Source organism: Elephas maximus, chromosome 21 (assembly GCF_024166365.1).
Source record: "Elephas maximus indicus isolate mEleMax1 chromosome 21, mEleMax1 primary haplotype, whole genome shotgun sequence".
Classification (NCBI taxonomy): Eukaryota; Metazoa; Chordata; class Mammalia; order Proboscidea; family Elephantidae; genus Elephas; species Elephas maximus.
The window spans coordinates 50058361-50081500 of NC_064839.1; the positions used below are offsets into that span (position 1 = coordinate 50058361).

The window sequence follows — 23140 nt, forward strand, 5'->3', positions numbered from 1 at the left end:
CCAAAATATAAATATGGGTCATTAAAGTATGGTATAACCTTAGAGAGGTACCGGTTTTTGTCTGAAATACACCATGATACAGAAAACAAACTTACATGATAATACACAAAATTATTTTTGGTGTGTTTTGCAATAACCAGTAAAACAGCAAGGCCATAAAGAAATTAAACATTTTTATTTTACTAACATGCAAGACTAGAAACTGGAAACCAACTTATTTCTAGATAAAATAAAAATTAGAAATATGTTAGAAAAATTAGAAAATTAACATTAAAAATTAGAAAAGATACACGTTTCTTTACAAGAGAAAAGTTCATGATGTAAGTGGATATTTCAAACTGTCATAAGAGGAGAAAGAAAAGATCATTCAGAAGGAGGATTAAGATAATCGTAGGGGCAGCCTGGGAGAAGATGTTAACTGTGTGCCCCTAAGTTTGCTGGAAATGGGGATAAGAATTACAATGGGTTCTTCTATACTATCAGGAAAAAGGGGAAGTAACTAATTTGAAGTGAAAACCCTTTCCTGGCACTCAAATCTGAAAGGAACTTGAGTCCATAGATGAGGAACACAGAGGAAAGACACCTCCGATGCAGCTCTGTGGATGATACGCGATGTTTCTCAAAGTCTGTTGAAAATAAGCCTTTGATGAAGGCCAAGGACAAGACAGCCCATCTCTCTCTGGGCAGGCGCTCACACAGGGAGCTGGAGACACCAACAGGCTGTGCATGGTTTCCTCCTATCTAACAGTAGAGAGAAAGTGCTCAGGAAGCGTGGGTGAGTGGCACACAACGTACCCCTGGGACTTACTTTCTCAAAGACCAGGGTCACCAGGTCGTGGCAGGCACTGAATGGGCTTGAGGAGGAGGCACCTGACTAAGCATGTGAGGTATGGAACCTGGCGGGGCTAAACAAAAGGGATGCCATCTGCTTAAAGCCAAAGACAAGGCGCCAGGAGTCGACGCTGTCATGAAACTAAGGCTCACCATGCCATCACACCAAACACAAAAACAAACTCAAAATGGATTAAGGACCTAAATGTGCCAACTAAAGCCATAAAATTCTTAGAAGAAAATGCAGGGCAACGCTGTCAGACCCAGCTTTTAACAATGCTGAAACCAAAGCTCACATGGACGACCACACCACCGAGTGGGCTGCAGTATGGATGTGGCCAGCGGTGCTCTCAGCAGTTCAGCATCCTTCCTGGGACTTACCTGAGACCTCAGCACACGTGGAGTCAGAGCACACCAGAGACAACCGAACCCTGGGGACAGGTGTCACTCCTTGGCTCCCTCCAGTGTAAGAGCATCTACGTGCTGCCCCAAGAGCTCCTGATTTTGAATACTTTGTGATGGGTAAAGGACAATGAATTAGTGGCGTAACGAAACTCCAGGTAGCTGAATACATTAACCTGTTGGAGTTATTTAAGTTTTATGCAGCTACATGTAACTATCTCCATCTTAGCAGAGCTGATGTAAAGCTGCTCTGACTCACTTCTCTTGCTTTGCAAGGCCAATCTCAGGCTTAAGAGTTTGGAACAGAAAGACTATATTCACCAGCACAGATAAGGACTGCTTATCTGCCTATTAATTAGGACATGCAGGCACAAATCCAATTCACATAAAAAAGGAGTTATTTAGAAGTAAGTTGAAGAGAAGTGGAACTGGGAGGCCACACTGAAAGCCAGCATGGGCCCTTCCGCTGGCTCCAGACCCACCAGTGTTGAAAGGACAGACACTGAAGGGTTCAGCTCTCTCGTCCTCACAGCTGAGCAACCTGCTGCCCCAGCTGTTCAGTCCGTGAACATGAGGGCTGGCCTGTTTTCCAAGCTGCTTTTCTACTTGTGCCTTTACAAATGTGTCCCTTTACAAACACCCACCAGACCCACAAGGCTGATGAAGACCAACTTACCCAGGTAGTCATTCCCCTAGAAGAAAAGCGGGCAATGTTATCCTCAAAGTCAATGCCACCTACTCCAATCACATCCATCTGGTCAGCAGGGTTATTCAGAGTGCTAAGGAGAGGCACAAAAACACAGAAGAAGAGAAATCATTTAAAAATATGTGACTCGAATAAGGGCAAATGACCCCAGAAAAATCTGACTGTATTACTCTCCTTCTGTGACAACACCTCTGTGGCCCAACGAGTTGTTGCTCCTATTAACAGTTCCTCATGGCTGCCCTGTGAAATGCCACATTCACCGCCACCTTTGTGTTGTGTCTGAATCCCTTCTTCTCACCTGGGGCACCTGGCCTTTCTTTCTCTCCCCCTCACCTTACCAGACTTTGGGGGGCCCACCTTAAGACTCACTTTCTCGCTACTCCAGGCTTCAAAGATCTCCCCTTTCTGTAACTTCATGAGACGTGGCCCTGTCACAATTCACACCCTCATTACACATCCTCATAGCTCTTTCCAGCTGTTTCAAATGTATTCATCCTGCCCCGCTCCCACCCTCCACCCCTGGGAAGGGGCCACATTCACATCTGCCACAAGCAGGATGTGACAAGCTGTCAGTCAAAGTCCTGCGGTGTGCTCCTCCTTCCTCACAGGGACTGTGAGACTGTCATCACTCTGTAACCTGAAGCTCCTCTAAAGACATGGGATGCAGGGTAAAAGCCATGCTGCTCTCTTCAATTCCTCAAGTGAACTAGATTTGCAAAAGAAATTATAGTGAAATGAATAATGACAAAACCATCTAAACCGTAAAAGGTAAGTGAAAATGAAGCTGAGCCGTGTGAAGGTATGGAACGGGTCAGGTAGGAAACTGCACTGTCAATCTACGGCTCTGCTTCCCCAAAAATGAACCTTCTGACAAGTTAATAATGTTAACTGATTCCAAGTTGCTTAAAAGAGATTAGCAGCAAAATGGTACAGCTGCTACGGAAAACAGTCCGGCAGTTCCTCAAAAAGTGAAATAGGATTACCGTATGATACAACAATTCCACTCCTAAGTATATATTCAAAAGACTTGAAAGCAGGGGGTCAGATACTTGTCCACCAATGTTTACTGCAGCACTATTCACAACAGCCAAAAGATGGAAATTACCCAGATGCCCATCAACAGATGAACGCATGAACAAAATGTGGTACACACATGCAATGGAATACTGCCCAGCAATAAATGAAATGACATTCTAACACATGTTACAGCATGGATGAACCCTGAGAACATTATACTGAATGAAATAAGACACAAAAGTTTATTCGTGGTTATCTGGGACTAGCGGGAGGGAAACGGTGAGTTACTGCTTCAGGGACACTAGGTTTCTGTTTAGGGTGATGAAAAATTTTTGGAAACGGGGAGTGGTGATGGTGGCACAACACGGCGAATGTAATGAGTGCCACTGAAGTGTACACTTAAAAACGGTTAAACAGGCCAACTTTTCGTTATATATATCTTACCACAATAAAATTTTGTCAAAGAGAAAGAGTGTGAGATTAGTAGCAAGATTTCCAGTGCTTGTTCTTGTAAACACCTACCATTTCCAATGCACTGCTTTCTCAACTCGCTGGCCACCTACATGCTGCCAGGCTCTTGTTCACAGGCGCCCACAATGATTTTTTATTGGTTGACAGTGAAATGTTATGAACTCAAGGAGCACAGGTTAGTACACAAGTCACTGACAGAGCTTCCCCACGAAGATGACACACACAAAAATGTCATCTTCCCACCCTCCCTCTGCCTGTCAATCCCCATCACTCTTCGTGTGCTTCAAACCTTTGAAAAATAAAGGAAATGTCATGCATCGCTTTCTGTATTGTGCTAGTTTTGCTGTGTTTATGTCTTATTGCTCCTAAAAAGGTAAGAACGTCTTATCTACCTCTTCACCCCACTGTGCTTGGGTATACAATGGGGCTCAATAAATACCACTGAATCAACTTATTTGTAACAGATTGATTTGGGGGGGAGGGAATAATTAGAATAAAAACCTTAGGCCTCTAAATTGCTGTTTACAGCAAAGTTAAAAAAAAGTTAAACAGCCACAAGATCGGCCTTGTGTTGGTACCTATGGGGTAGGGATGGGGGGTTCATCATATACTCCTGATTTCTGTAATGCAAAGTTTATATAAAACAAAAACCAAACTCATTGCCGTTGAGGTGAATTCCAACTCATAGTGACCCTATAGGATACAGGAGAACTACCCCCATGGGGTTTCTAAGCCTGTAAATCTTTACAGGAGCAGACTGCCACATCTTTCTCCCATGGAGTGGCTGGTGGATTCGAACTGCCCACCTTTCAGTTAGCAGTCAAGTGTTTAACCACTGCGTCACCAGAGCACCTTACATATAAAAACCCACTGCTGTCGAGCAGATTCCAAGTCATAGCAACCCCACAGGACAGAGTAGGACTACCCCATAGGGTTTCCAAGCCACAAATCTGTATGAAAGCAGACTGCCGCATCTCTCTCCTGCAGAGTGACGGCCAACCTTCCAGTTAACAGCAGAGTACTTTAACCACTGTGCCACCAGGGTTTCTTCCTTATATAGAGATAGATACAAACATATAGACAGACACACAGACAGCAACAATTTTTCTATTATTCCAGGAAGAAACATCTCTAAGGCCATCCCTGTTTGGGGCTACTCACCCATAAAGAGGCCCATCATTGCCAATAGCAGAAACCATGATTACGTTGTTCGCTGTTAACTCCCACACCTACAAAATTAGCAAGTGCTTATTTATGAAAACATACCACTTTTAAACAATAAGCATACAATGCTCCAAAAACCCACAACTTCTAAAAATAATCCTAAAAAATAACTAGAAAGATAGAAAAAACTAGTCTACAGGGCTAACAGCCTACACAAACCATGGCCTCATCTACCCTGAAACCAGAAGAACTAAATGGTACCCGGCTACCACTACTGACTATTCTGATCAGGGCCACAATGGATGGACAGTGATAGGAGAAAAATGCATAACAGAATTCGAATCTTTAAAAGTCTAGACTCACTGGAGTTGAAACTAGAGGACTCCCTGAGACTACTGCCCTGAGATACTCTTTAAACCTTAAATGAAACTCTCCCCTGAGGTCACCTTTTAGTGAAATAACAGGCTGGCACCCAAAATAAAGTGTATTACCCGTGAGTACGGTGATCCATTAAAACACCACTTTTATGAGACCAAAAGGTCAACAATTACTCTTAAGCAAAGTTGAGAAAATAAAAGGGCAAGGAAACTAGACTATGGGAAATGGAACAACCAGACTGTAATTACAGATAACGCTGACACATTGTGAAAAACGTTAACTAATGTCACTGAATAATTTGCATAGAAATTGTCAAATGGGAGCCTAATTTGCAGTGTAAACTTTCACCAAAAACACAATAAAATATTATTTTAAAATAAATAAATAAATAACTGGGAGAAGGGGCAGGAAGTAAAGGCCTACAGTATAAACTAGACAATTACCATGTGGCTCTGTGTGGTAACTAGCAAGCCCAGAGCAAGGATAAAATCTGAATGCTGGGCCATGCACTGAACAAGGCACAGACACTGACTTTATGTTCAGGAAGCTGATGGAATTGTGTTTGAATAAGAAAGGAATACCACAGGCACTACGAGCTACTTACAAATGCCTACTTCAATGCTTCTAATCCACTGAGTTTACGACAGGCAAACCACTAAAGTTCCTATCATTAACCATCTATCCTCACAGAACTGTCACCGTTTGGGTGGTAAGAGCCACCCAGCACACTTGAAACAAAGCTCTCAAAGTCGGGGCATACAAAAGAACAGGAGCCGTCCTCAAAACACACTGTCGTCCTGTGTGATGACATGACCCACCTTGTCAACAAAGGGGTGGTCCATGAAGTCGGGGCCGCCAATGCTAAGGTTTAACACATCGATCTTCTTCAAGATGGCATAGTTGAAGGCATCCAAGAACCATGATGTGTAAGACACCTAGATCATTTTAAAAGAGTTCCTTTAATACCTCAGGAAGTCGTGGACTGCCACAACAAAGTTTTTATATTTAAGGACAAAGTACAGGCTCTTAACAGCTCAAAGTGTTTCCTGTGATTTTTTTTTCTCATCTCTATTTTTTTTTAATTTATTTAGTTGTTGAGAACATACACAATAAAACATACACCAATTCAACCGTTTCTACATGTACAATCCACTGACACTGATTACATTCTCCAAGTTGTGGAACCGTTCTCGCCCTCCAACTTAAATTTCAGAAATGAACCCCACGTACAGATAGTGCTCTGAAATGTAGAACACTACACCAGAAACTGTAAGTCCTTGGAGAACGAGCTGTGTTGAGGGTGGTCTTCCTTCTATGCTTAAAGCACAGCTTTTTATCTTAACATACACCTTCCTAAGTAAAGCCCCGGACTTCCAGCTGCCCTCTGACGAGAAGGTCTGTCCTAAGACACTTACATGAAGTTAAGCATCCTTAATTAGTCTAATGTATTTGTCTAGTAGTCTTTGCTCCTAAATAGACTGAAGGATAAATTGCATCACCTTTTCAAAAGTTACTTCATGGATTATTTCTCTGATGTTAATTTCCTCCTAGTTTCTTTGTAGAAGTCAAATTACTTTGTGCATCACCATTTTTTTTTAATCCAGAATTAAATTTACAGCTTAAGTGGAATAAGTCTAATGATTACGAATTATTTTTGAAAAAGGCTTTTTAAAAAAAGACTATAGGACAATGGAACTATTTTGTAGGACACTGTAATGGTGGACTCGTGACATTAAGTATTTGTCCAAACCCACAGGACTGTACAACACAAAGAGTGAACCCTAACGTAAACTATGATGTATGAGTTAATAATGAAGTGTCAATGTTAGCTCATCGACGGTAACAAGCACACCACACAAACAGAATGCAAGGCATCAATAATGTAAGAAACAGTGTGCAGGGTTACGTGGGAACTTGCTACGCTTTCCGCACAATTTCTCTGTAAAACAAAACCTGCTCTAAAACGTAAAGTCCATTAAAAAAAAAAACAAGGCTACATATTTATATTTGCTTGTATATACAAAAAATGTTACAGGGAGGAGGTATAAGAAATGACTAACAATACCCCTCAGGAGATGTGCGGAACTAAGGTAAGATTCTGCTGGATGGGGAACAGGGCTGGGAGACTTGTCATTGTATTGTCTTCTGATATTTTTGAACTTTGTACTACCTATTCAAGAAATAAAATTTGTAAGTAACTATTAAGACCCTCCCTCTTTTTTGTAAATATGAAGAGTCAGGGAGACAAAGCTCTGAAAGTCACAGTACCAAACATGACGCTAGGTGCTAGGGATACACACAGCTATAAAACAGCCCCTGCTTTCAAAGCAGTCACAATTCAATAGGGGCAGTAAATACAAGCATGCAATGTTTCTGTCCCGAAGAAAGTACAAGAAATGTGCCCCAGACATGATGATGTAGAAGCCTTGGGCAGTCTGAGGTACAAGAAAGCCAGGCAGGCTCGCTGCACACAGGAACCTGGGGGCAGGGAGTCGGGCTCAAGACTGGCTGAGGAAACGGGTGGTGGGAATAGGGCAGCCACATGGAGGGGACGGCAGCGAGGCTACACTTGTGGGACTGAGAAGCAGCTTAGCAGTGCTGACGTGTGCCACTTGTAAACAGGTGTTATGTTTTCTCATGTTTTTACTTTTCAAACTTCAGTATCAATTCTTTCTAAGTTCCACAGTTCTTAAATCACCTACCTGGTTATTGGTAAAGACCCTGAATATATGAAGTTCTGCATCAGGAGCAAATCCCTGGCATTCCCTCATACTGGCTATCACACCCGCCACAAATGTGCCGTGGCCCAACCCTACATAAGGAAAAAGAAACATAAAGCACAGTAGATAATGTATGCCAGGACAAAACTTTTCAAATCAATTCAAGGCAACTCCACCCTCAGGGTCCTGGGTGAGGGGTCCCTGTGCCTCTCCCTTGTCTCCACTCAGAGCCCAAGGTCCAGCCACGCCTACTTCCTTCAACAGCAACATTCTCCTCCCCGAGGCATCCTTCTTTCTCTCCTCAAACCCCATTTCCAGATATCCTCAGAGACCCCGTAACAAAGGGTTGCCATCACAGCTTGTGTGTGTTTGAATGCTCACTGCCACAGCCGTGAGGGCACTGCAAGCCCAGTGCAACCCACCATCGTCCAGCGTCCTCTCATTGGTCCAGTTGGTCCTCTCCTTCACATTCTTGAAGTGGGGGTGCTTCTCACTCAGCCCAGTGTCAAAGACAGCCACTCTTACACTAGCACCTTAGCCCAAAAAGAAAGAATGCATAACTGTGTCAGGAGAAATCACAGCCTGGAGTTCCTTCTATAAAATGCATTCCTCCATGAGACCCATGAAGAATACCTCATAGAGTTAGGTCTGAGCTCCAGGTGTTACCATTTGTACGACTCAGGGTACTTCAAGGGTCAGCTGGCTGAACAAGAGGAAGGAAAAGGGGCCAGTGGGGGAAACGCCCTCACTGTGGCTAAACAAGCTTTGGGGTTAAACAAAAAACACATCTGGACGCCCCTCAACTGTCACCACGGCTCCCCAATTCTAGGTCACTCCTGAGGCTGCACGTTGCCAACTACAACCATTATTCCCCTTCTGGGTACATCGGGAGGGGCCAGAAAAGGCCGCTGGTTAAAATGGGTTAGGGACACCTTCTGGCAATTTACACCAGGTATCCATCCACCATCTCCTTAGAAGGTGAAAAGCACAAGCCTACGGAGCAGGACACACAAACAAGGAAAGACAAAACCTTGACGAGGACTGTGGCTTACTCAATGCCATTCATGAACTACAGCAGAGTCTGCGGGAGGGACTGTAGGGAACACACAGGAACAATCACATCCTAAAGAAAGCCACTCTACTATGCTCATAAGGGCTGGGTTATGGGGCCTTTGTCTCTCATCAACACACACACATATCATCATGGATCTATTTCAGATACTAGCCAAAAGCCACCCGCACCAATGTAAAATACAGTCAATCCTGTCAGATCAAGACATTCTAGAAAACAAGATACTTTTATTACTTAACAGCTAACCAATGTAATGAAGCTGATGTCTTTCTGGTATTAGAGTTGTGTTTAAGTACCAATACTACGTTAATCAATTACACTGAGATAACTGTCAAAACATATTGCTTACTTTTTGAAAATGCACACATAAAATTAAGAACCATTATTAGGTTTGGGTAGAATAAAAAGTGCTTTTCTGAGGAATAGAGAATTTTTGTTTTGTGAAGTAGTTCTCACCCTAAAAAAAAAGATAAGACCAAAAGACAATCATTGTAATAAAATATCAGTCTACAAGGTGTTAAAAGGTTGAAGTACCTCAGGCATTCTGAAGGGCAGGGGACTAGGGAAATCAAAGGAGAGGTAAGGGTCTCTTCATCAAGGAGACTCTGACTTACATTTAAAAGTCTGGCTCCACCTTAGTTAAAATGGGAATTTCCCGCCATGATCAATCAATAAGGAAAAAAACTTACTGGTTTTAAGTTTTATTCCATACGATAAGGTCATTAACAGTTTCCTGTTCCCAAACATATGACCAGCAAGTCCTATAGTCAGCTACTTACTCATTTTACATGCATAGCACCAACTACAGGTAACTAGTAAAGATCTTGTTTGAATTGTATTTCTCTCCCTGAGAAATTACAGAACTTAGCTGGACTGCCAATCAACTCTGGCTGTGAGCGGTGGTGTGTTTGCCCATGTCTGTGTTGTTGGGAGAGAAACGCCCTGTAACTCACCCCTTCTAACAGCAAAAGTGTTGACAGCACAGAAGCAGATGCCCAGCAGACCACAAGTCAAAGACAAGGGGCGGTGCCGAATGTCCAGCTCAGCAAATGCTGAGAAGGATGTGGTGCACAGCCCATGTAGCTCTGGTGCCCAGAACTCAACCAGATGGCCCTTCTGGACACCAAACTTGATGCTGCTAAACCAAGTAACAGTACACACCTGTGTATCCCATCTGCCAAAGCACATCGGCCTGCAGGGTTTGGGCAACTTGCCGAGGAATGGCTCTCAGCAGCCGTCTGCTCGAGTGTCTTCCAGTAGCGTGCCAGAATCCAGAGCCCAAGGAGAGACTTGCCCTTCGAAGGGGGCGGGATGATTGCCATTTCTGGCTCCACCTGGTGTCATTGCAGGGCACAAGGGGGTCAGCTAGATCCAAGGAAGAGAAAGATCACAATAGGAGAAGCTCTGTGAGGGAAGACAATCATTCTGATTGTCTTTGAAATCTTATTTGAAGGAGATTGCCTTTGAAATCTTATTTGAAGGAGATTGCCTTTAAAATCTTATTTGAAGGAGAATAAGATTCTCTTCCTTTTCGCAATGCTAAAAAACCCACTGCCATCAAGTCCATTCCAATCCATAGGATCCTACAGGACAGAGTAGAACTGCTCCACAGGGTTTCGAAGGAACAGCTGGTGGATTCAAACTTCCGACCTTTTGGTTGGCAGTCCAGTGCTTAACCAAAGATAGGATATTATTTAGCTGTCATGTCATTCTCAAACAGTTCTTCACCTGGAATTTTCTAACCAATGTAAAGTAGAGAAGAGCCCACACTCTTTAAGAAATAAAGCCAACTGCAATATTACAACTGAAGAAAAACCTGACTTTTCATCAGCAACTTTTTGCTGAACCAGAAGGAAAAAAAAAGTTGAAGAAAAATGGTCATGAACTAAGCATGAGGTTTTACAGTACCAGATTTCTGGGTCAGGAAAAAGCTATGTTATCTCATTACACATATCTCTGGCCAAACATCAATAGGACCTTTTTCCAATTTTATATTGATTGATATTTTTAATCTGCATATTTCACCTTTCAAAAAGCAATTGTTTTAAAAGAGCTACAAAGGGGTGTGGGTAAATTTTGGGGGTGATGGAACTCTTCTACATCTTGACTTTGACTTTGTTGCTGGATACACAGCTGTATGCTTTTGTCAAAACTTGCCAAACTGTGCGCTAAAAAGTTTTAAATTAAGATTTGTAAACTAAATCTTAATTTAAAAAAAGAGCGGGGGGAAGCAGAAGAAATACAAAGTTTCTTCCCTTTACCTTTCAAAGTACATGCTGTGATGAACAAATAATTCCAATCAGCCTTAAGGAGGACAAATCCGTAACTGCTGAAATTCTGTTTCTGAAGCAAATTACTCTCATTCTACTCCAGCCTTCCTAGGCTACACCCATAAGGGTACAAGGAACGGGAAAAAATATACACTCAAATCCATTCCAGAAGGTAACTACTGTTAGTTCGGTCCAACTGAAATTGTTCTGTACTGAGCTTCCTGTGTTGACTCCGTTGTTAAGTCAACAGCACGGGACAATACTGGAGGCACTAACTGAAGAACAATATTTACAACAAGGGAGGGGTCTGGTCCGCTTTACCTTTCAGATCTGGGCTTCACTCTTTAAGAACAATTTAGACCAAAAGCTAAGAAGTATCCTGAATACAACCAAACACTTCAAGGGACAGAGTAGCAGGGGCAGAGGTCTGGGGACCATGGTTTCAGGGTATATTTAGGTCAACTGGCATAACAAAGTTTATTAAGAAAACGTTCTGCATCCCACTCTCGTGAGTGCTGTCTCTGGTCTTAAAAGCTAGGGAGCAGCCATCTAAGATGCATCAATTTGTCCCCACCCACCTGGAGCAAAGGAAAATGAAGAACACCAAAGACACAAGGAAAATATTAGCCCAAGGACTCCATCAGCCTTAGACCAGAAGAACTGGATGGTGCCTGGCTCCCAGCAATGGCCACTCTGACAGGGAACACACCAGAGAGTCTCTGGTGCAGCAGCAGCAAAGTGGGCTGCAGAACTCAAATTCTAGTAAAAAGACCAGACTTAATGATCTGACTGAGACTGGAAGAACCCTGGAAGACATGGCCCCCAGACTCTTTTGTTAACCCAGAACTAAAACCATTCCCGAAGCCAACTCTTCAACGATTAGACTGGACTATAAGACACAAAATGATACTCACGAAGAGTGTGCCTCTTACTTCAAGCAGACACATGAGACAAACGGGAAATTAGGGGTGGAAAGGAGGAGTGTTCTGTCACATTATAGAGAGACCAACTAGGGTTACGTAACAATTCATGTATAAATTTTTGTATAAGAACTAACTTGACCGTAACCTTTCACTCTAAGCACAATAAAAAAACAATTTAGAAAAAGTGGAGAGTATTCAAAGGAAACCAATTAAAACGGTGAGGAGACTTGAATTGTGTCATATGAATAGCTGATGAAGGTATTGTGGATTTTTATTAGCCTAGGGAGAAGAAATTGTGAAGAGGGACACCATGGATATCTTCAAATACCCAAAAGAGAGATAGCTTCATGGTATCTTTGTTATTATTACTATTATTTTGCTTCATCATTTGTTTTTAATTTTATTGTGCTTTAGGTGAAAGTTTACGGCTTAAGTTAGTTCCTCATTCAAAAATTTATATACATACTGTTTTGTGATACTGGTCTCTTCAAAATAGCTTTAAACACTGCCTTGTGGAAAACAGGTTAGGTTTGCCTTTTGGCCCTCCTGGATAGAGGCAACAGGTGGGATCGAGAATGAGACAGGCTTCAACCCAAAATAAAGCAAAACTTTCTAACAATAAGAGCCATAGAAATAATCAGCATTTAATGTCTACTTACGACATACTAAAAACTCTGCTAAGCTCTCATCATAGGCGTTACTTCATTTTTTCTTCATAGGAACCCTATGAGGTAGGTATTATCTCCACTGTATGGATAAGAAAATAGAAGCTTAAGGAAAAAGAGCCACTCATCACTCAAGGGCACAGCTAACTATAAGAAACACGGAGTCTGTCAAAAAGCATCGTGTTTCCTTGTGGTGGGATCAAGCACAGTATATGACAACCACATGGAGAGAGGGTGTAGAAAGGACCCCAGCCACGATACTCTGATTCCTGTGCTAAAATTAGGCATCTCCATGTTTCCTAAAATATTCTAAAGCTCTTTAAGGTAAAAATAGAAAAGAAAAAGCACAATGTACATATTTAGCTAATTGGACAAAATCTGATCTGTTTTTATCTTCCTGGTTTGTTTTGAGATTATTGTTTTTGGAGGAGAAAATACAAAACATCAACTAGCAGAAAAGGTTCTGAAGAAGTCAGACACCTGGATTCTACAGCTGACCCAAGAACTAGCTTGTCAGAGTAGGCAAATTATTTAATCTTTTCCCTTATGTTTTCTTTTTTTTAATGTAGCAAAACCTCAGAGGCTCTCAGGCCTACTATATGACAGGCAAAGCAAGGAGAGCAAAACTTAATTTCCTTTTCTTCCCAATGAAAGAAATGATAGTACACAATAATAAAACTGGCAGTTTGTTAGCCTGGTTTTCCCAAATAGGGAAGAAAAAGTCCTTTGGTAATCCATATGCTTTGGGAAACATCATGTAATAAATGTGCAATTTATTATTTCAGCATAAACTCTACCTTACCAAGCCCAAGTTGTACTGAGGTAGAAAAGAATGAGCCCTCAAGCCGAAAACAGCACCATCAAAATCCTTCCATCCTCACTCTGCACAGCTGATGACTTAAATAAACCCAGCTGAGACGTAAGGAGACCTGAAACCATGTCATGAAGCAGTGAGGAAGTTAAATGAAACCCAAGGAAAAGATGCTCTGCAAGAGTGCCTTAAACAAAGAATAAAAACACATTGCCAGAAGTAATATGCCAGGAAAGAGAAAATGCCAAGTCCCTGTTTCCCAGAAAGTGAAGGGGGGTCACACCCTCAAGGCATGAAGGCTCTGAGAGTAACTTGGGTAAAAGGCACTTCCAAACAACGACCATTGCCGTCCCCTACTGCAAACCTTCAGGTTTTCTTCTACCAGCATAACATTAAGTCTCATTTAAGAAAAAAATTCTTGCCAAGAAAATATTCACTGAAACCAGAAGAAGGGATATCAGCGTTCACTGTGCTCTTTTCAACTATGCTGCCAGTTTGAAAATTTTTCAAAATAAAGAGCTGGGGATGGAGGGACTGTCCTGTGTGAACATGTGCATTCTGTCTCCGACTCAAAGTGCAATGGAGGTGATACAGATTCAGGAGTGACAGAGATCCACCGGCAGTCGCAATACTCACACTCTGCGTACTTGAGGGAACGAAAGACTTTCCGCTGGGGTGTGACGCGTTTGATGTTTGGGTGATCTTCAAGTGTCAGCAGCCCCGCTTTCTGCTTTTCTTTTATCTGAATCACCTCAAAATCACTAGGGTAGTCACTGGATGGGTTGTTGCGTGGTATAATTCTCCAGTTGTCTATTTCACTGCTCTTTAGGGCACTTGAAATAAATGAATTTCGAGCTTTGGCTGTAAAGTATCCATTGAAAGCCACGATATATTCTAAAACCAACGACCACAAATAAAAGTAAGAATTTGTGTACATATACTACAGTATATCTAATTTAAAACTTCACTGTTTAAAATAAAATTTATTTCAAAGTAAACCTCATAAATCATAAAACCCAAAGTGAAAAAAGAGCAAAAACAAGTCATTAGTTTAAATGCCTTGCACAGCAGTTTGCAGAGTGTGGACTTTAAAATGGTCTATGTGAATCCCCTGATCAAACCCAGTACATAGACTACCTCACTCAAAATCAGACACCTTTGCTCTTTTCACAAAAGCAGATATTAACAGAAGTTTGAATATACAGCAAAGAGATTTCTCTAAGTTTTTCAAAAAAGAATTCAGAAAAATAACTACTCAGCTGGTTCCATTTTACTGAAAACAACGACAAAATGCCAGAGTGGATTATGAGTCTATTTGTTTAGTTATTTATTCCAAACCTCTCATCCTCACCAGCTACAAGGGCACCTCTTCTGGGAATCACACTGTCAATAAATAATTCAGAATATCAGTCTCCTTGTCTCACTTAAGCTAACTCTATCAGGAAACAACATACATAAGCAGAGTTAACATCCATGTGCTGGGCCCTCATGCCATTTGAAATTTACTGTAGAAACAGAATGTTCTTGGGCAAAATTTAATTGTTTAAAGTATTAAAAAAAAAAAAAAACAAGGGTCCTAACATTCAAAACTGTATCATTACCATATTCCACGACTGTCGAAGAGAATTCCACCTTCAGAGTCAGGTGGGAACAGCCAGGGCACGGGGCCTTCTCAAAAGGTTTCTTTTCCAGTCTGTCACCCAGATGTTTCTTCCCACAGAGCAAAACCACGAGCAGAAGCAGCCAGATGTTGACAAGCTTCATGGTCATGAGTGGATATGATTAGAAAATCACATAAATTCAAATCGCACTGTTTGCTTCCTTGATTATAAGTTAATTTTTGTTCCAGCTAAAAGCTGAAACATTACTGATCAGCCATCTTGCAGTCTTGTCCAACGTAAATAAAAGTGAAATTTCATGGCCTTTTGTGGTCTGGCCTGAAGAGAGGTTTTCATTTCTTTCTTCGCTTCTTCTCCATTTTGGGTATCACACTCCTCTCACTCTGGCCGACACTACTGAGTCCTATACTCCATTTGTACCACGGAACCAAGGTCCAACGGAGGCGATCGATCGCTCTATAAGCCAATCTACAGAACAAAACACAGCACATAAAGCAACTAGTGGCACTTTGACACAGCCAGGTTTGATTTAGGGATAGTTACAGTTTAAGTTCCAACTGCCATTGAGTCCACTCTGATTCCCCACGACCCCATGTGCGTCAGAGTAGAATTGAGCTCCACAGGGTTTGCAATGGCTGATTTTTTGGAATTACATTGCCAGGCCTTTCTTCCGACAGCCTCTGGATGGACTTGAACTTTCTACCTTTTTCAGTTAGCAGCCAAGTACATTAACCATTTATATCACCCAGGGACACTATTTAGGTAAGAGGGTCAAAAGCCTACCCCAGGAAATGTATAACAAAACCACAAAATATCTTAATATTTCATTTTTATTTAACTATACCTCGCCTCTTTCATGGGCAAGGGCAGCTTTAAGGCAGCTTCAAAAATGAAAAGGATAAAAAAATGAAGAAAATGGAAAAAAACTAAGGACAACTAAATAAGACCAGGAACAGTAAACACAATGGCCCAGAGCATCCTAGTAGCCAAACAGAAGAAGGAATCATAATCCCAGGGCCTATTTTACTTGGATTTCATACTTTTACATTTCCTATCATTTCCAACTCTTCATCTCCAGCACATTTCCCCAATTGGACTTGTATTCCCCATAAGTGACATCAATTTTTCAGGTAGAAGCTTGGAACATACATGCTTCCTTTCTCAGTGAAATTACTACATAAGGGCAAACTGATTCTCACACAAGTTACATATCTCATACCTTCTCGAAGAGACACTGTGCTTTAAAATTATCTCACACTACACCTCTTCAGATGTCAAAATATTTTCTGCCAGTTTCATGAAAAGGGTTTTTTCTGTCATTCAAATGATTTTACCTGATGCCTCAAACTTAAAAGAAACCTGGCCAGTTAAATATGTTATAAAACCAGATTAAATCCATAGTGGAAGTGACACAAGAGAGAGGACAGTTGTAAGCTAAGCTACAGCTAAAGAAAAATATTATCTCAGTATTATATTACATGTGGGTACAGATAACTCTCAAAATACCTGGATGGAGGAAAACCTGTCATTTTTCCTAGTGGAAAATCAGAGCAGCAGTGAAAAAACAACACTGGCTGATGCATGCTCAGAAAAGTCAGCCTCTAGACAGATCGGGGAAGGCCTCAGAAGTTAGAGAAAGTGTGCAAGTTTTTGTTTAGTGAGGGAAAGAAAGCCCTTGGATCATTCCAAGCAGGGAAATGACCTCTGGTTTCCAGGTAGAAGGGGGCAGGGTCAGAAGTGGGGGACCAACTGGAAGGCTCCTGTAAGTAAGCAATCTGGGGGTGAGACGACAGTGGCTTGGTCCAGGGCAGGGCCAGAGGAGAGGGGAGGGGGTCAGATCACGGCTATGAAGACAGACTTGGCAGAATTTACTGATGAACCAGATGTGGGGAGTGGGGGTGCACGTGAGAAGTTAAAGTGTCTTGACCAAACAACTGGACAAATGGACCTTGCCCTGAGATGCAGAAGACAGCAGGAAAACAGCTAGTGTGGTTCCACTGGCAGAGCTGAGTTTTGAACACATTAAATTTCAGATGAGCGTTGGCACTGGGGGGACATGGTTAGGGCAGCATCCTAGGGAATCAGTTCCTTTTCTTTGTGAGGAGAAAGGAGGCAGAAGGGAACAGGAGGGTTAAAAAGAAATCAAAATCAGTGGGAAAGAATTTCCATGGGAAGGGTAGTCAACTGAGACAACGAGGTTAGTCATTAAAAGGTCCACTGACCCCTTCCAGAAAAGTACTCTGTTGGTGGGGAGTAAGCTGGCTTGCCACACAGCACCCTCCGTGCCCAGCAATTCCAGCCAACCTGCTCCATCTAAAGCCCACCGGTTGCCGTAAGGAGACACCCTCAAGTATAAAACCCCATGGGAATAAACGAGAAGGCTGAAAATGATGGGCACAAGGAGACACTTCCCTGTTCTGTTTGGATCTGGTTGACCCAATTAGGGTCTTAAAAGGAGAATCAAAATCCAGGCTCTAAGAGGACATTCTTTTGAAGAACCTATGTGCCTCATAAAAATTATGGCAACACATCCTGAGGTTTCTATGGTCTCCCAATTCTAGAATAAGGAGGCTTCATAATATAAATTTCTTGAGGAAAACAAAAACAGCACACAGGGGCTGGAGGCTCAGTGAACACTCTGGGCACGGGGTGGGCGAGGCCTGCCACTCCTGCCCAGCTCGACACTCCTGGGCCAGTGTGTTCTAAAGCTCCCCGGTCCCCACCGACTTGTCTACAGGGGCTTTAAAAACACACATCTCACATTCTAGCATCAAATATATTTATTCACCTGTGTCAATGATTGGTCATTTGTGGTTCTTTTCTATATAATGTAAACCTAGCGAGCATTTTCTCTAAGACAGGCTCACCATCTAGTGGCAAGCAGCTAAGCAGCAGCCCAGGCAGCATGTGTATACACAGACTCACACAACACATACACAAAAGGAAAAAAAAAATTTTTTAAAAGAGTTCCAACTTTTCCTTTTCTCCTTCCCTCCTGAATGATTTAGCTGAGGACAGGAGGTAGGCAGCCAGTGGAGAGCCACAGTGACCTAATATGGGGTGTTGAGGCCTGAGCAGGGTGAGGAGGGGGGACACCTTGGTGAGGGGTGTCAGACCCTGAGTGAGGTGAAGAAGGCACTACACAGACAATAGAATGATGGCAGTGATGACAAAGGGACATCTGATTACAAGGGGAAATGTTTTGACCAAATAAATAAAATACTCTGAGGATAATGGGGGCCAGGTTTCTCACTGTTACAGAGGCAGGTCACACATATGAAAAGGGAAAAAAAACTGAAGGAAACACGCAGTATCAGACTGAAACTGGAAGTACAGTGTGAAACTCATGGCTTTCAACATATAGACAGATGTAGAAATATACACAAATGTGTATATGCATGTGTGTGCATACATGCATACACACATCTAAACATACATTCACAGCTATATACACACAAACAGGTATTTCCTAGCTCTGTCTAGTGAAAGAACACAGGAGCAATGACATCCCAATAGCAGTGAGCACATCTAGTGCCCAGAGCTAGTTTTCTATATACCCTTCTCCACTAAAAGAAACCAGGCTCCTTGGAGAAAGGCTGGGCAAGATAAGAACAAGATGAACCCAAAACATGTTCTCATGCTGGAAAGCAAAGAGGTGCTCAAAAGAACCACGGGGGTGTGTCAAAAGAACACAGAAGCCAGTGTGACAGGCCTGCACTGGCCAAATCTGGGACAACTTGAGCATCAAAATAAATAAAAGTAATGGATCCTGAGACAATGAATAAAGGAAACTGTGAGTCCACAATGATAAAAATAAATAAAACGAAAGTTTGAAGAATGGAATATTTACATAGTCTCAAAATGGTTCCCAACAAATTACAAAGGGAAATTACAAAGGTAAAAAGAGTAACTCTGCAGTGGAGAAACTTAACCAAGCGACCACAGTCACCAGCAGTAAGACACGTGCAATCATGTCCACCTGGATGGATGTTCTGAAAAGAATCAGCAACACTTCTGTGAAGTTGCTGCACAGCCTGAAGAGAATCATGAGGCGGCATCGGATGAATCCAGACTGAGGGACATTCTACAAAATAACTAGCCTAGAATCCTCAACAGTACCAGGGTATCAGAAGCCAAGGAATGACAGGGCTACTGCCCCAGACTGAAGGAGACTCAAGAGACACAAGAGCTAAATACATCTCTTGACTCAGAACGGGACCCATGTGCTATGAGGGACATCACCGAAACAATTCAAAAGCACAGACAGAGCATGACTATGGATTAGCAGTAAGTGAGGTACCAATATTAATTTCTTGATTTTGACAGCTGTGCTGTGCTTACATGCAAAGGGCCTTGCTTATAGGAAGGACCCACTAAGCATTTCCTGGGCCATTAGGTCAGAAACTTACTCTCGAATAGTTCAGGAGAAAAAGGTTTTTTTTAATAATTTTTATTGTGCTATAAGTGAAAGTTTACAAATCAAGTTAGTCTCTCACACAAAAACCCACATAAACCTTGCTACACACTCCCAATTACTCTCCCCCTAGTGAGACAACCCACTCTCTCCCTCCATTCTCTTTTCGTGTCCATTTCGCCAGCTTCTAATCCCCTCCACCCTCTCATCTCCCCTCCAGGCAGGAGATGCCAACATAGTCTCAAGGGTCCACCTGATCCAAGAAGCTCACTCCTTACCAGCATCCCTCTCCAACCCATTGTCCAGTCCAATCCATGTCTGAAGAGCTGGCTTCGGGAATGGTTCCTGTCCGGGGCCAAAAGAAGGTCTGGGGGCCATGACCACCGGGGTCCTTCCAGTCTCAGTCAGACCATTAAGTCTGGTCTTAAGAGAATTTGAGGTCTGTATCCCACTGCTCTTCAGGAGAAAAAGGTTTCATGCCGTACTTGTAACTGTGAGGTTGAGAATGTTTCTAAAATACGCACACAAAAAATGAATAATTCTATACTTAGCTTGAGTTGCCAGGAACGCACTAGGGGGAGAGAGTAAAAATTTTAAATGGGGGAAGGGGCAATGATATCTCTCACATCAGATTTCATGTATGTGCACTATGGTGCGCATAAGCAGACCACACACTGTGTCAACGACTTATCACTGCTAAAGATGATGGCATCTCAACATCCAACAGGCAGGACTGACTTTGTCAGAGTGAAATTAAAAGTATCCCTCATTCTAAGGAACTGACAGAACTTCTGCAAATTCTGAAAAGGTCCAGAGTAAATTTCTGTTAAAATTAACTCTAGTGTTTCTCTGACTTACATCATAAAAATCAAGTAACACTAACTCAAGATGGATCAAAGACCTAAATGCAAAACCTAAAACTATAAAGATCATGGAAGGAAAAAAAAGGGCAAACCTAGGGGCCCTGATTTTTTTTAATTTTATTGTGTTTTAGGTGAAAGCTTACAGCTGAAATTAGTTTCTCATTCAAAAAATTTATACACGATTTGTTTTGTGACGTTAGTTGCAATCCCCGCAATGTGTCAGCACTCTGCCCCTTTCCACCCGGGGTTTTCCCTGTCCATTAGTCCAGGTTTCCTGTCCCTTCCTGCCTCCTCATCTTTGCTTTTGGGTAGGTGTTGCCTATTTGGTCTCATACACTTGACTGAACTAAGAAGCATGTTCCTCACATGTGTTATCATTTGTTTTACAGGCCTGTCTAATCTTTGGCTGAAAGGTGGATTTCAGGAGTGGCTTCATTTCTGAGTTAGCAGGGTGGCCAGGGGCCACATTCTCCGGGGTTCCTCCAGTCTCTGTCAGACCAGTAAGTCTGTTCTTTGTGAATTTGAATTTGGTTGTACATTTTTCATCCACTCCATCTGGAACTCTGTATTGTGATCCCTGTCAGAGTGGTCAGTGGTGGTAGCTGGTAATCATCTAGTTCTGGGCTCAGGCTGCTGGAGGCTGTCGTTCATGTGATCCACTAGTCCTTTGCACGAATATTTTCCTTGTGTCTTTGGTTTTCTTTATTCTCCTTTGCTTGAATGTGATGGGACCAAAAGATGTATCTTAGATGGCCGATTGCAAGCTTTTCAGACCCCAGGTGCTACCCACCAAGTGGGATATAGAATGTTTTCTTTATGAACTATGTTGTGCCACCTGACCTAGATGTTGCTGAGACCATGATCCTCAGCCCTCAGCCCCAGTAACTCGGTCCCTCGAGGTGTTTGGATGTGTCTAGGAAGCTTCTTTGACTTTGTCTTGTTCAAATTGTGCTAACTTCCCCTATACTGTGTGCTGTCTTTCCCCTGCTGAACTCTCCTCTCCCTCGTAACCATCAAAGATTTTTTTGTGTGTGTGTAAACCTTTTCTTGGGTTTTTATAATAGGGCTCTCATGTAATAACCTGTCCTTGTGTGGTTGACTTATTTCACTAAGCGTAACGCCCTCCAGATTCATCCACATTGTGAGATGTCTCCCAGATTCATCACTGTCCTTTACTGTTGTGTAGTATTCCCTTGTGTGTCTGAGCCTTAATCTGTTTATCCATTCATCTGCTGATGGGCACTTAGGTTGTTTCCATCTTTTCACTATTGTGACTGCTGCTGCAATGAACATGGGTGTGCATATGTCTATTCATGTGACAGCTCTTATTTCTCTAGGATATATTCCTAGGAGTGGGATTGCTGGATTGTACGGTGTTTCTATTTCTAGCTTTGTAAGGAGGCGCCGTATCATTTTCCAAGGTGATTGTATCATTTCACACTCCCACCAGCACTGCTAAGAGTTCCAATCTCCCCATGACCTCTCCAACATTTGTTATTTTCTGTTTTTTGATTAGTGCCAGTAATGTCGGGGTGAGATGGTATCTCACTGTAGTTCTGATTTGTAATTCTCTAATGGCTAATGATAGCAAGGGTTTCCTCATGTCTGTTAGCTGCCTAAATGTCTTCTTTGGTGAAGTGTCTGCTCATATCCTTTGCCCATTGTTTAACTGGATTATTTGTCTTTTTGCTATTGAGGTGCTGAAGTAGCCTATAGATTTTAGAGATTAGGCCCTTGTCAGATATGTCATAGCCAAAAAATTTTTCCCAGTCTGTAGGTTATCTTTACTGTTTTGGAGACATCTTTTGATGAGCATAGTGTTTAATTTTTAGGAGCTTCCAGTTACCAAGTTTATCTTCTAGTGTTTGTGCATTGTTAGCTATGGTTTGTAGTCTCTTTATGCCATGTATTAGGGCCCCTAGTGTTGTCCCTATTTTTTCTTCCATAATTTTTGTTGTTTTAGGTTTCATATTTAGGTCTTTGATCCATTTTAAGTTAGTTTTTGTGTATGATTGTCAGGTATGGGTCCTGTTTCATTTTTTTGCAGATGGACAACCAGTTTTGCCAGCACCATTTGTTAAAAAGGCTGTCTTTTCCCCACTTAATGGACTTTGGTCCTTTGTCAAGGATCAGGTGACCACAGGTGAATGGATTTACATCTGGGTTCTCAATCCTGTTCCATTGGTCTACATGCCTGTTTTTGTACCAGTACCAGGCTGTTTTGACTATCGTTGCTATATAGCAGGTTCTGAGGTCAGGTAGTGTGAGGCCTCCTACCTTCAAAAATGCTTTACTTATCCAGGGCCTCTTTCCTTCTCATCAGAAGTTGGTGATTCATTTTTCTATCACGTTAAAGAATGCTGTTGGTATTTGGATCAGGATTGCGTTTTATCTGTAGATGGCTTTGAGTAGAACTGACATTTTCACAGTGTCGAGTCTTCCTATCCATGAGCATGGTATGTTTTTCCATTTATGTAGCTCTCTTTTGGTTTCTTGAATAGTGTTTCATAGTTTTCTTTGTGTAGGTCTTTAAACCCGCTGCTGTCGAGTCAATTCTGACTCATAGCAACCCAATAAGACAGAGTAGAACTGTCCTATAGAGTTTCCAAGAAGGACCTGGTGGATTCTAACTGCCAACCTTTTTGGTTAGCAGTTGTAGCTCTTAACCACTACACCACCAGCGTTTCCACATAGGTCTTTAGGGGCCCTAATTTATGACATAAATAGACTACCAAACATAATTAAAATGTATAAACAGTAGAAGATAAACTAGACAACTGGGACTTCCTAAGAATTAAACACTTACGTGCATCA

At 42.1% G+C, this 23140-nt stretch overlaps 1 protein-coding gene across 1 annotated transcript in view; it reads right to left on the minus strand.

The window, feature by feature from the left end:
- Nucleotides 1-23140, minus strand: part of MBTPS1 (membrane bound transcription factor peptidase, site 1) — a 55191-nt gene that overhangs the window by 26051 nt on the left and 6000 nt on the right. The window contains exons 2-9 of the mRNA XM_049864001.1: nucleotides 15032-15517; nucleotides 14067-14324; nucleotides 9923-10126; nucleotides 8112-8222; nucleotides 7672-7781; nucleotides 5788-5904; nucleotides 4589-4656; nucleotides 1910-2012 (exon numbers count right to left, since the gene is read on the minus strand). Of these exons, the coding sequence (XP_049719958.1) occupies nucleotides 1910-2012; nucleotides 4589-4656; nucleotides 5788-5904; nucleotides 7672-7781; nucleotides 8112-8222; nucleotides 9923-10126; nucleotides 14067-14324; nucleotides 15032-15200 (1140 nt within the window). The 5' untranslated portion in view covers nucleotides 15201-15517. The remainder of the gene's footprint in view (nucleotides 1-1909; nucleotides 2013-4588; nucleotides 4657-5787; nucleotides 5905-7671; nucleotides 7782-8111; nucleotides 8223-9922; nucleotides 10127-14066; nucleotides 14325-15031; nucleotides 15518-23140) is intronic.